The sequence below is a fragment of the Ambystoma mexicanum genome, chromosome 9, assembly GCF_040938575.1.
Source record: "Ambystoma mexicanum isolate Mex_15411 chromosome 9, UKY_AmexF1_1, whole genome shotgun sequence".
In the NCBI taxonomy this organism is placed as follows: domain Eukaryota; kingdom Metazoa; phylum Chordata; class Amphibia; order Caudata; family Ambystomatidae; genus Ambystoma; species Ambystoma mexicanum.
In genome coordinates, this window is record NC_090931.1 from 1305960652 (window position 1) to 1305973804 (window position 13153).

General features: G+C 46.8%; 1 protein-coding gene across 4 annotated transcripts in view; it reads left to right on the forward strand.

The window, feature by feature from the left end:
* Nucleotides 1-13153, forward strand: part of MYLK (myosin light chain kinase) — a 1914870-nt gene that overhangs the window by 1271879 nt on the left and 629838 nt on the right. For all 4 annotated transcript variants that reach the window (XM_069616671.1, XM_069616673.1, XM_069616672.1 and 1 more), the window contains 2 exons: nucleotides 1115-1195; nucleotides 1557-2347. In XM_069616671.1, coding sequence (XP_069472772.1) covers nucleotides 1115-1195; nucleotides 1557-2347 — 872 coding nt within the window. The remainder of the gene's footprint in view (nucleotides 1-1114; nucleotides 1196-1556; nucleotides 2348-13153) is intronic.

Here is a 13153-nt window from a genome sequence, read left to right on the forward strand (position 1 = left end):
TGGGCAGCCCATCTGTTGTCCTGAGGACGATAATAATCTTTTTTAAGTCCTAGCAGGTCACCCTATAGTAATGCTCCAGGGTTCCCCATTAATCGGGCCAGGTCATAATTAGATGGTATAGACTTTGGAGCCATGTACTATTGCCCAATTAAAATGTAAGCACCGGGATCTAGTCTTGTGACCGAGCTACCCTTGTTTTTATAACCCAGACATGAAGCCGGGCCTTGCTTAAGCTATGGGCTTCAATAGCTATACGTTCGTTGGGGGTGCCCACTCCAACAGCGTTCGTTGGGAGTGCCTAGCCCCCCCCCCCCCCCTTGTTTCACCTTGAGAACCTTCCCAAATGGCTCGCACTGTTTATGAAGGACTTTATATGGAAGCGATTCCAGCAGCCTGGGAAAGGGAGGGCCATCGCTCGGCGCGCGACTTGGATAAAACATTAGCAGCCATTACGGGAAGGCCCCCGTGCCTTGTGAGGGGACGCCGCTCTCCCGAGGCTGCTGTGATGGGAGGCAGTCAATGAAGGCATCCGCGGTATTCCCCTGCAATGGGGGGAATAAGTGCTCATTACCAAATATGGAGTCGCATATAAGTTTTCTAATATAAACACGCGCACGCCGTGGAGGGGCGGCTTGGGGAGCGCGCTCTGCGGCAGGCGACGTGCTTTGCGTGGCAGTGTCTGTGAAGCTTGAAAGCTGCTCCTGAAAAAAAGTTACAAGCGATTTGAAAACATGTCAAAGTTTGAAGTGAGAAATGCTTTCCTTTCAACCTTCCCCTTGCTTGGAAGTGAAGAGGGCGGTTTAAAACATGTTGCTATTTATGTGTGCGAGAGCCCTGCTTTTTTTTACTCCAAATTCTTCTTTTTTTGTTTTTATAAAGTTAAGTGGAGTTAAGGAATCGCTTCGAGGCAGTGAACTCTCTAAATTACTTTAGCCTTTAACAGCAGATGTGCCAGTTAGAAACAAGGGCTGGAACGCGGCTTGATATTATTTTTAAAATTCTAAAACAGTACCGTGTAATTGAATTATGGCACTCTTAATTGTTTTGCTTGAGGGGCGTTTAAAGAAAAAAAAAGAGAAAAAACAACCCTCTTGTGATTCTGTCCAACTTGCAGGAACCCGGTTGGAGAATGCAGCTGCCAGGTGTCCTTGACGTTCAGAGAGAGTTCAGTTTCCAGGGGGAGCCCGCGTCGTGAGTGAGTATTGCGCTTCCCAGGCTGTGCCCGCGCGCCCCTTCTATTTTCTGCTCGGCTAATACAGAGCCACGCTTGGCTGCGAACCCGCCTCGTTCCCAAATGGGGCCCATGCAAGTGTTTTGATCGTGCAGCTTGAAGCGCTGTAGCTAGTCCCAGAAGAGGCGGGCTGGGGGGAAGGGGGTATTTTTTTTTGTTTGTGCCCATATATGGGCACTGAAGTCATCACTGATGCAACAACCTGAAGGGCTGTGCTTCTCTGATCATCCTTCCCTTCTATAAACGCATTTCTAACCCGGGAATCTTCCTGGCGTTTAAACCAGCCCCCTTTCTCTTCCTTCTCTCCTTTCTCTGCTGGTCACAGGGGGAGGGAGCAGACCAGCCCTGATGAGAGCCAAGATGTTGCCGACCATGGAGCAGTGAGGTTTGGGAGGAGAGGCAGTGCCCCGAGGAGCTTTGGTGACATCCGGCCAGCCGAGCAAGAGCAGGAGGACATTCGAGGCTTGCTCAAACGCCGCATCGAGGTCCGGGAGCGCACCGAGGACCGGCTCCGGGAGCAAGAAGCTGAGCAGCTAGACTTCCGCAACGTTTTGGGCAAGAAAGTGAGCACCAAAGCAGTTTCAGAGGAGGCGTTGAAGGAGATCCCGGCCGAACAAATGGACTTCCGCGCTAACCTGCAGAGGCAGGTCAAACCTAAGACCTTGTCGGAGGATGAGAGGAAGGTTAATACTCCCCAGCAGGTGGACTTCCGGGCAGTACTGGCCAAGAAGGGTACCCCGAAGCCTATAGAGAAGGTGGCACCAAAGCCAAGCAACCCAGATTTCAGATCCCTGCTCAGCCACAAGACGAAACCCTTGACTGAAAATGGCAATGGTACTGATGCTGTTGGAAACACCAAGACGCCGCCAAACGAGAACGACAGCGTGAACTGCGAGCACGGTTGCGAGATGGTGGATGGTGGGGTAAATGAGAAGAAACCGCAGGATAAGGGGGTCCCCCCTTCCTTTCTGGAGAAACTCCAGGATGCTCACATCGTGGATGGCGAAAAACTGGTCTTACAATGTCGGATTGCCGCAGATCCCCCTGCCACTGTCACCTGGACCCTCAACGGCAAAACCATCAAGTCGTCCAAATTCATCGTCATCTCTCAAGAAGGTAAAAGGATTTACAGTTTACTGTATTCTAAATGTTTAAACTTGAGTAAACTGCTAGTTTATTGTGCTTTGCCTGTTGGTGATGGCTTCCTGCTAAGGTGGTAATTCAGGCGCGCTGTTCTTCTGGTCTCGGTGCTCAACATGCAGGCTTGTGTTTTATATCTTGCCAAGATCCCGCGCTGCAGCTCAGTTTTATAGGCTTACAGATGTCCCTTTTCATGAAAGCCGACAGTCTGAGTGCGGGATATGGGCTACTGGCCCTCGTGTAGCTGCTCCAGGGGCCAGAGTACACACACTGGCTTGCCTTCATGAAGTTAACATCATTATCTGCAGTAATGCTCTTAATCAACTTCCTGTACACCACACTTTGATTGTTCCCACGGTGTGGCGCACTGTGTGTTGCATTTGGTGCATACTGACCCTGGGGAAGCTTTGTGGCTCGCAACGTGTGTTAATTTCCCTTCCTCCGGCTTGAGCAGCACAACCCTGTACATGTATTCTGGGGGACTCGATTTCATGTTTGTGCTTGTGACTACATGTTCCTGGACGTGGATACTTTGCAAGGTGCACATACGGTCCATAGCCACTCCTCTAACCCTTTACTTGCCTCTTGCTTACTGTGATTTGATGTGCCCGTTTGTAGAATGTTTATTCTGAAAAGTGGTGAAAACTTTCTGTGGGAATGCCTGACCATCGAAAAGCAGAGTAAAGCCTGGATGTAGGTTGGTGCAGTGTGTGGCTGCACTCCCCATTCCTAATCCCAAGCCATCATCTGAATTATCCTTGGTCTTCATCGCCTGTGTTTCCCTGTGTCTTCTTGTTTCTAGCTATGTGGTGCTTTCCTCCCACTTCATGTCTTCTCCCAGATTGGTAGCTCCTAGTCAGGCGATGTCTGAGTGCTGCCATCCCAATGTACCGGTGCTGCTTGTTTCATACGGGGATTCTGCTGCCGGTCCTTAGTCCTAGGACTCTGTATCTACCCGTACAAGCGAGAGCGCTTCAAAGTAAGACACAGCATTGCTTGTGCAGGGCTGCTCCTGGTCGGACATACAGGGCTAGCTAGACCAGTTATACTTGTTAATAGTGGAAGAGTCGTGTGGGATTTTTCTCCTTTTAACCCTGTGTTATCTGGGCCCTCTCGCATGGTAGTCTATTAGTTCTTGGGCTCTTCCCTAGAGATAACCGTCTCCCAAGTTTCTTCTGCCAAACCCATAGAAAGCACATTGGCACTCAGGGTCCGGGTGCTTCTGACCTGCACCCATTTATACCACGTTTCGCATCTGCCTTTCCCAATGTCCCACCAAGGAACCCCAAACCCCTTTCTCTAACACAGTCAAGCGCAGAGAGGCCACCCAATAGTGGTAGACCGGCGCTATACAAGACCATTTACATTACACTCACAGGTGCACAATCCAGTAATCCGTTTTCTAAATCCATCCATTCAGCACCCTGTCCCCAAACCCTTCTCACTCTGTCTCCAGTGTACTATTAGTGCAATGAACTTTCTGAGCCCATTCCCTTTCCTGTCACATCCTTGCAGTCCAACCCTCATTCACACTCTTTCTGCTGCCAGGTCTACTCTACTCCTCGCTTCCCTGCCTTTACCTGCGTGGCTCTGTAACTTTCCTGAGTTGCTTACACTGGGGGTTTTACGATCCCCTTACGTTTGATCCCCATGTGTACCGCTATTTGACAGCTTGTCTGCCTCTGCATGCTTGCTCATATGTGTGCACATGTGTTTCCTGCCCAAAGGTAATGCACTCCCAACTAGCACAGAGTGCATGACATCAGGGAAGAGCAAGCATGGGCTTAGAAACGGGGGCATCACCCAGTTGGACAATACCTGATCCATGAATTCTGTCCAGTTTACTACCCGTTTCCCAATACTTTGATACCACCATTCCTGGTCTGTGGGACATATTTCTGGGAACCTTTGTTTAACGCTAGGTTCCCTCCTCCCCAAAAACACCAAATTTAAATGCGTGATACTTCTATTGGGGCACCTGGATGATTGAAGAGCAATGCAGGCACAAAGTAACTCCCCTGTTTGCACAGTGCAAGGTCTTGCATGGATTTAAAGTAATCATGTGTACAGTAGCGTTCTATTGAAAGATATGCGTCCTCGGGAGGATAGCTCAGCGGCAACGTGCCCAGCCGCGAAAGCAGACGACACGGAGCAACACGGGTTCGATCCCCTGGTTCGTGCTTAGAAACCTGTGGGTATTAAGCGTGTTATAAATAACCTGTCATATCATATGCTTAGTAAAAGCCCCCATGAAGTGACCGTTCTAAACGTTAGACGCTTTAGAGTCACATAGCCCTCAGAATGGAGTGAGTGTGCCTGAGGTTTGCCATGTTCAGTGTGGGTCATGTTGTGTGGTAGTACAGAAGGACCGACATGGTCCAGTCTGTAATCCAGAATGCACATGTGTGGTTGTGGTCCTTGTGAATACCAAGAGGGACTCGTCCTTTATTTGCATGGAGGCATTTGCTATAGAAATTAAGGCACCTCACTTTGCAGTGCTGCAGGGTTCCATTGCAGGAAATGGGGGTAGGTGGCGATCTGGTTGTTGACTCCGTGCACACCTCCCACTAACCGTCACTAGTGGACTGTTCCTTTTTGATGTTGGTTTGGGAATTTCTTTTGTACAACGATGTAGTGTGTCAGTGAGCCACGCAGCCTGTCACCGTGCCATGGAACCGCCACACCAGACCGTTAAGTACAGACCCGTGTGGAACCTCTCCACGGTGGGTGTGGTCATTGAACACACCTGCCCTCCTGCCTATTCCTCAAAGTCCAGTGGGCTAGAGGTACAGGATGAGTGTGGGATTGGACTTTCTCCGCAACCAAGAATTGTGCGCACACCAGGCACAAAAGCATGTCACATACCTTATGCACATTGACCCAGGATGACGACAGCGTAATTGAGACCCATGTGTGTTAATAGCTGAAGATATCTATCCAGCTTTGTTTTGCATTTGTCTTTGTTGCATTGCCTGTAACTGATTGTAGTGGTTCCAGCTATGCAAGTAGTGTGGCAAGAGACCAGGGCAGACATGGAGACAACCAGCCAGTTATGTACCCATTTAATTAGTAACATCCTGTGGCAGCTTCTTATGTGCCGCCATCTTCGTGGGGAAGATGAGAGCCCCCCCCCCATGAACTTGATTTTCACCCTGAGTAGCCTACAGTGGAGCAGCATTCCGCCTACAGGTATTTTTTTCTCCGTTCTCTACCCCAACAGTATTCATTGTGGTAACTTCCACCAAACTCCCCATCCCTGAACAGCTAGATGAGCTTGAGGCTTGCACAGAGTTCTCTCGTTTGCATTTGGATGCATTTAGATCTCCCCTGCCCATCTTGCACAAGCATCTATATTGATGCTCGATTTTTGCTTGAACTGTGGAGTTGGGGCTCACACTAGACTGGCCTCCGGAAAACCAAGGTGTTATTTCCACTACATCATGCTTAATGAATAAGGTCTGTATGCACTGTGAGATTGTTTACCTTCGTTAGCAAGCTGACACGGGGTGCTAGCCAATTGGGACGCTTGAGACTCGGGCTGTATTCAATGGTTAAATACCTGAATTCCAAACAGCCTGAGTGGCCCCCTGCCTTGGCCCCCTACCCTCCCTTATCGCTCACCCGCCCCGTAGCACCCTCGTTGTGCACATGACTGTGCTAAGGGCGATTTTGAATTTAAAAAAAATAAAACTACCTGTGCTGACTGATCCTGCTCTGCATCTCTGAAGTCCCTTTTCTCTGTTGATGACATCATGGTGATCAACACGAAAAATGTACTTGCATACTTTCCGGCGTTAGACGGCACCGGCCTATGTTTTCTTTGTTTTAATACAAATGCGCTCTTAGCACCCGGGCGCTAATGCCAATTAACCCTTGGTGGTGGGACGACCAGGCCAGTATCTGCATCATTGCCCTCTTTAAGGGACCCTCGCTTCACTCTGGTCCTTAACCTGGGCAGTGTGCCATTCCTGGCAGGGATTGCTGAACGTCTCAGGTCATATCGCCTCAATAATGTATCCCTCATTGGCCACTGCCCTTTGAGCATTGGCAAGCTAGCTAAGGTGTGCAAATATTGCTGTGCCATCAAGGAGGTAACTGGAATTCTATTCCTACACATCTACAAAAGAGCATGTTATATTTCGAATTAAGTCTCTTTAGTTTAATGCTGTGCCTGACCCCACTTTTATTTTTTTATTTCATTGTTCATTTATAACACGCTTAATACCAGCAAATGGTTTCTAAGCGTGTGATCGGGATTCGAACCTGTGTTGAGTGGCATTCTCTTGCTTCAAAGACAAACCTGTTGCCTCTGAGCTATCCTTCCACATTTCATTTCAGGTTTTATTGTCCATGGTTTGTCAATTTCTTTTGCATTTGATTGAAAATACGCCAGGGCTTGGATTGGACCAGTTTGCAATACATGTAAAAGTCAATGAACATGGTTGTCCATTCTCATTGGTTACTGAAGTCTGCGTGCATCGCTACAGAATATCACATCTCCAAATCCTAGGGCACTGACTGGAGTAGACCTGACCTGTCTCCTCCTATGAGTGGAAATAGGGAAACCTGAAGAGGAGTTAATCCACATGAACCTCTTGTCCACACAAGGTCTTTACTTGACAGTGGACACTCTTTCGGTAGAATGCACATATTAACTGTGGAGTCTTAACTGACCCCCATAGTATGTGCACACAATGTGGGATGTTTGAAAATTAAAATATATTAGATTGCCAGAAAAGACATCTGCAGCGCCATCGGTCCAGAATAGAGCATCTCTAATTATGATTGAGCTAGGAAAAGTTGTAGGTCCCTCCCTAAATGATCAGAACCTTCACAGGTACCAATTGTCAGGAGACCCCGTTTCTAACTATTCACAAGCTGTTGCATGAATCCACCTTCTGCAGCCCAGTAGCATTGAACCTATACCTTAGCTCCTCCAAAGAATATTGTTAGATTGAGGCCTGTCTATTTGTAGTTCTAATACTAGGAGAACAACAAGTAGAAATTAGATGCATATCATCAGTGAGAGCCTTCCATTACAACTGAAAAATAGTCTTGCTCTGCCAGGAACTCCTTCCACCAGATCTTGATTTTGAGAAGTGACTAATTCCAATCCTGTTCCTGCCCTCTGTCATATACCAAAGGGAACACACAACGGATGGCAGCAGAGGAAGCATACAAAGTTGAATTAAAGTTAAAACATAAGACGATTGCCTGGAGATTGGTTGCGGATGGCTTTAACATAAAGGTTCTTAGGAGACGTAGTCTTTGAACTCCAGATTAAAATGAAGGCCAGCCAACAAAGTCATTACAGTCCCAGACAGAGAGGTCTCCTGTGCAGGTCACTCTAGTATTGTCTTCATCCCTTTTTTGGGGGGACCACAAGGCCTCCTGCCTCTCTCGGGATTAAGGGCTTCCTCGTTTAGCCCAGTGCCCCACAAGTCCTCTCATTCACTGGGGCTCTCCTTCTCTCTGTAACATAATACCCTGTTTCAGGGCAAGGGGCTCTGCCCCTCTGTTTTTACTCAGGGATATGATACCTTGCTCATCCTTCCACACCTTAGGGATATAGTGCCCTGCTCACTCTCTCTCTTCACTGTTGCATATCACTCTTCTGGGTGAACCAGGCTCTCCTCTTTTGCTACTTAGCCCCTCTTCTGGTGCTAAAGTGACTCTCTCTCATACTTCTTCTCACCGCTCCCCTCGCCTAGCTTCCCTTGGGTCCGGGATCTTTTTGTTTTGGGCTCAAGGTGCTCGCCTCTTCTTGCTGGAGTTCACTGCTCTTCTTGGGTTCAGAGGGCCCCTCTTCCTCTCACTGGAGTAGTCCCCACATTTGGGTTTTATAAAGGCTTTTCTCCCGCTCACTAGAGCGCACTCCACATCTGGGGTTTAGGAAGATCCCCCTCTGGCCCCACTTTTAGGGTTCAGGGGGGTGCTCTTCTCCTCACTAGATCACATCCCTACTTTGGGCTCAAGGGGCTCCCTTGCCCTGGTGCTGTCCTACGTTTATGCTTCCGCTCCCAGCCTAAAATACATGGCCTCATTCTGAGTTTGGCCGTGTGACCAAAAACAATGGTAATGCAGTGGTAACAAAGTTACCACTGCATTACCGCACCACTGAAATATGGGTGTAGCGATGAGCTGGAGGACAAACCTCCAGAAAAATGTTGTAGGTAATTCTGCCACCTTACTGCCAAAAAACTGCCATTTCAGCAGAATTTCTGCAGGTGGTATTTCCAGTGAAATTCGTATGGAGTGCATAAATGGGGACTAACATTGCCGTACCACCACTTGTGGTCTGGTGGTAATTCCGCCAGACCAAGTGGCAGTAACAGTAAATCACTTTGGTGGTATCTCAGCAGATTAACCATCAAGCTACCACCAAACTCATAACGAGGCCCAAAGCCTCCGCTTTAAAGCCTTCAAGGTTTTCCCAGTAGCCGAGGCAAACATTCAGATGCATTGGTTAATTGGCTTCCTATTCCAAGCCAGGGGAAGGAAGTCTTCAAGAAGTTTGCTGCAATCCTGGATTTATTTCAGTTTGCTTCCAAGTGCAGGAGTGGTTTGTCTGCTGCTCTGCACCTGGCTGTCCCCCCTGCATAGAATATTCAGTGGGTTTTCCGATATAAAAAGGGCCATCACAATGGACTGACATTAATTTAAGGAAATCAACCAATTTTTGGGAATGAATCACCAGAGTTGTGGAGTACACCTAAAATGGACATGAGCAGTATAGCACTTGTGGGTGATCCAGAGCATGTCGTAGAGCAAGGGGATCTCTGACCCAAACTGCCCCTCTACATTGAACACACATTTAATTTTGGGGGAGGGGGCATCGCCTAGGAAATCCTTGTCAACTATCCCAAAAGACCAAACTACTACAATGGATTAAGACACCACGACTCCAGCCACAAGGGGGCTTAAACCAAACCCAAATAGGAATTTCCTGGACTTGATGGATTTGGATCTGCAGTTTACCCAGCCAAAATCGAACATGCCCCTTTTCCCAGAAGTCACAGAGATCAAACAGTGCCACACCAATGATGCTGTGCCTACAACAAGTCCTTATTTTACAATTCCTGGTCAAAGTAGGAGTTACCCTGAGATTACACTGCCACAGGTTCCCCACTACTCATGTACCCCTAAAATATTTGACTTACCTATCCAGTCAATGTCCCATTTGACCAGGGATCATCTAAATCCTGCAGTTGTGACAGCTGTGCAGAACTCTGGAAGGTGAAGAGGTTACTCCTAGTCCTAATAGAGGCCTAGGAGAGAGGGGAGTTTTTTCAGGTGGACACCAATCGGTAAGGGGGCTGGTTTGGGGACCGAGCACCAATCGGGGGTGCCAACTCACACCAACCCGGACATCCCCATAAGTGTTATGAATTCGAGCACAACGGGGATGAGGATACCCTGTGCAAGTGGAGAACCTAACTGACCTGATGGGGCTATGATCAATCAAGTGCTTTTGGCCCCATGTAAGACTGAGTGGCCTGTGCTATCCTTATCAACATCGAGCCAAAAGGTACAAAGGTCTGAGCAACTTAAATTTAGGGGAATAGCCCAGGCACCCGGACCCAAACCACTAATCAATAGGTTATCAGTTGGGGATGTCCTTGCAGCACAAACTGATCACATATGTGTGACTCGCCGCAGGGCCCACAGAATACATCCTGGGAAGAGATCACGGAGAGGTATGGTGTATCTGCACCAAGTCCCCAAATTATCCAGCAATCTTTTTTTTAAATTTGTTTTGATCAAGTAGATCTTTACAAAATATAAAAACCAACATTATGCCGATTTACCACGATAAAAATACAGTTATCTTGTAAACAATTCCACAGAAATGGAGGACAAGCCTTTAAAAAGAAATCAAAAAAGATAAAAAGATAAAAGGAAGCAAGAAGAGAAAGGGAGGTGCTGATAAACAAAAGCTTGCATTGGTTGCATACTGTACGCAGCAGTTTTTTTGTATCACGGGACGGTATTTTAAATTGTACTAGACTTCATTTCAGGGGGATAATGATTTTGATAACATCTGGATTGAATCTTGGGACCAAAGCAAAGCCTGTGGCATCTTGGGCATCAATACAAAATGTGCCCCACTAACCAATAGCTCTATTCGAACCAGACCCCACTGTGACCTCAAAATAGACTATCTAGCTGCAGCAAGGCCCCATAATTCTGTGCTCTCCGGGGCAAATGTGTTGCCCTTGGGGAGACGCCTCTGGAGGAGGAGTTGCAGTAGAACTGGGCCATAAAGAATACAATCGCCTGGCAGAAGCTGGCCGCTGCTGGGTCTGTTATTGGCAGAGGGGACATAGGGCTTTACACAACTGTGATTTTCCTTTGGTGGGAGGTTGTATTGATTAAAATTCACCTTGTGACTCAATTGTTAAATTCTGAATGGTTTTGTTTTTTGCTAGCATGTGTTTTCATGTGCTTCCATGGCCTTGCGGTCAAATAAAGGTATTGAACAATTAATCTAGTAAGTTCACATCTGTGCAAAAATCGTTTTTCCCCTGCCGAATCTCTTTAAATGTTGCTGCTCCAGGGAGGTGGGGAACTGTTCCCTTTCACAAGCATTGCTACTGGCTGGGAGGGGTTTGCATAAGTTTGTTTTCCCTTGGAGGATCTGCACTTGTTGACTAAGGGGTCTCCCAGGATGTGCTAATGTTTGCCTATAACATATTTTTCCCTCAATCCCTGAAAGACACTCCAGAATCCACGCTAGGTTTGAACTTCTAAACCTGATGCATCTTGGGAGATGCAGTCCCAAATATCCTTATTTGGGACCTGGTAGTTCCTAGCTACTTGCTCTCTGGTGGTTCAGGAATAGTCCAGGGCTGGTCCCGTCCGTACTACTCTCAGGCGGACTGGGGACTGGGTGCAGTGTTTGCACTGCAACTTTGCCACACCACTTTGTTGATCAGTTACACTAGTAAAGGCACATTTCCAGCTCGGGCATTACTGAAAAGTGCACAACAGTCTCCATGGCAGTGGTGCTATCTCTGGTGTATGTTCTAGACTTTCCTCAAGGCTCAAAGGGGTTCTCCAAGGTAGTCTCTAGCTTTTATAGCCAATTGGTAAAGAGGCTGTTAAGTGTAGAAAATAAAGCATTTGTGTTTGAAGTGGGTCCAAGATAGTCAAACGGTAACTATTTGTGAAACGCTTTAATAGGCAATTTAGTGACGGTGAAATGATTTTGGACCATCAAGTTACTGCAATATGGACTTAGGTTAGCAAAGTAAATGACCAACCCCATTTGCATTCTTTGAGCGCATGAGTAAACCTCACTGTTTTCATTGTGAAAAACTGAGCACTGTATAATCTTTATTTTAATCACGTTTACCCTCCAGTACTGCCTCATTGTTATCCTGTGTGTATGTTTCCTCAAGGAGGGATTTTGACCATGTTCTGTTTCGACATTCCTAAACAAGATTGATCGTGGAAGCTCCCACTAAGTTCCACAACTCTCCCAGATAGATGGGTTGGAGCCAAACTGTGGACAAAGGATTTCCTGACCAAAGAATCAAAGGAGAGGTCAGATATGTCAATTATTTAGGTTTTTGATGTGTGGTCGGCAAAAGTGAGGGAAGGGTCATGGGCAATTAGTGAAGTCCAGGGAATGGGAGACTAAAATATTAGTTTCCTAGTCAGGACTTGCAAAATCTACTAGCCCGCTAGCCTTGGCATGCAGATTTTATGAAGTGTGTGTACCATTTGCATGGTACTCGATCTTGCTGGCCACTATGGGGATGTTAGAAACTTTTTTTGCATTTACTGCAAACACATTTTGTTTGCAGTAAATGGCAAATACTACTTTCACCGTGCATGCTTGGCAGCACCGGCCCAAATGTGAGGTGTTTATGGCAATATGGAGCATTTTACAGAAAGCACTGGTAACTGTTTTGGTACCAGTCACCTTGGGGAAATTGCATTTCTCTTAAATCGAGTATGTAAACTAAGGGACCCGCCCTGCATATCTAGTGGCATTTTTAAAAATTTGCGAGGCCTGTTGGTGTGTAATGTGGATTAAGGGCTCATGCAGAGACGAAAGATCCACTGAGGTCTTGGCTAAGGAAGTCAAACACCAGTCTGTGCACTGTGCTTGCATAGTCCGGCCTTGCCCTTTTCTCAGTCATTCTGATGAACTTTGGTGCATATTTATGAAAAATCGAATTTTATTGTCATTCATATCATCCAGTTCAAGAATCATATTGATCCCGTCATGTTTGCTCATTATAGATGCCAAAAGTCATGAATGATCGTAATGCAAGTTAAAATATATGCTGTACACCATCTGCCCCCATTCATCTTCAGTAATATGCAAGTCCACTGTAATGTCTCCTCTTCGGCCTGTTTTTGGTTTTTATTTCTCCTTTGCATATGTATTCTTTATCTTTAATCTTTTTGTAAGCATATCCACTTTATTCAACCTTGTGTTTTCTGTTTGCTCTTGCTTTTCCCATCCAAATGGGGAAACCCTCATCTTGTACTTACTGAACCTCCCTTCCTTCATGCTGTTGCTCAGTAAACTCAATTTACCTATAAAAAGCTGCATCTCCCTTTTCTTATGTCTTCTGTTTATTCTACATTACCTCTTGTCACCAGACCTTTCAACAATTGCTTCATCCACTCCCTGAAATCCTAATCTGCTTCTAATCCCTATTAGCCATTTAATCCCCTCAACCTACTTCTCAACCTCCACTAACTGCCCCAGATGGTGTTGACCACTTTACAAGCCCAGTCTGCCTGTCTTTCTGGCATCCTTGCTTT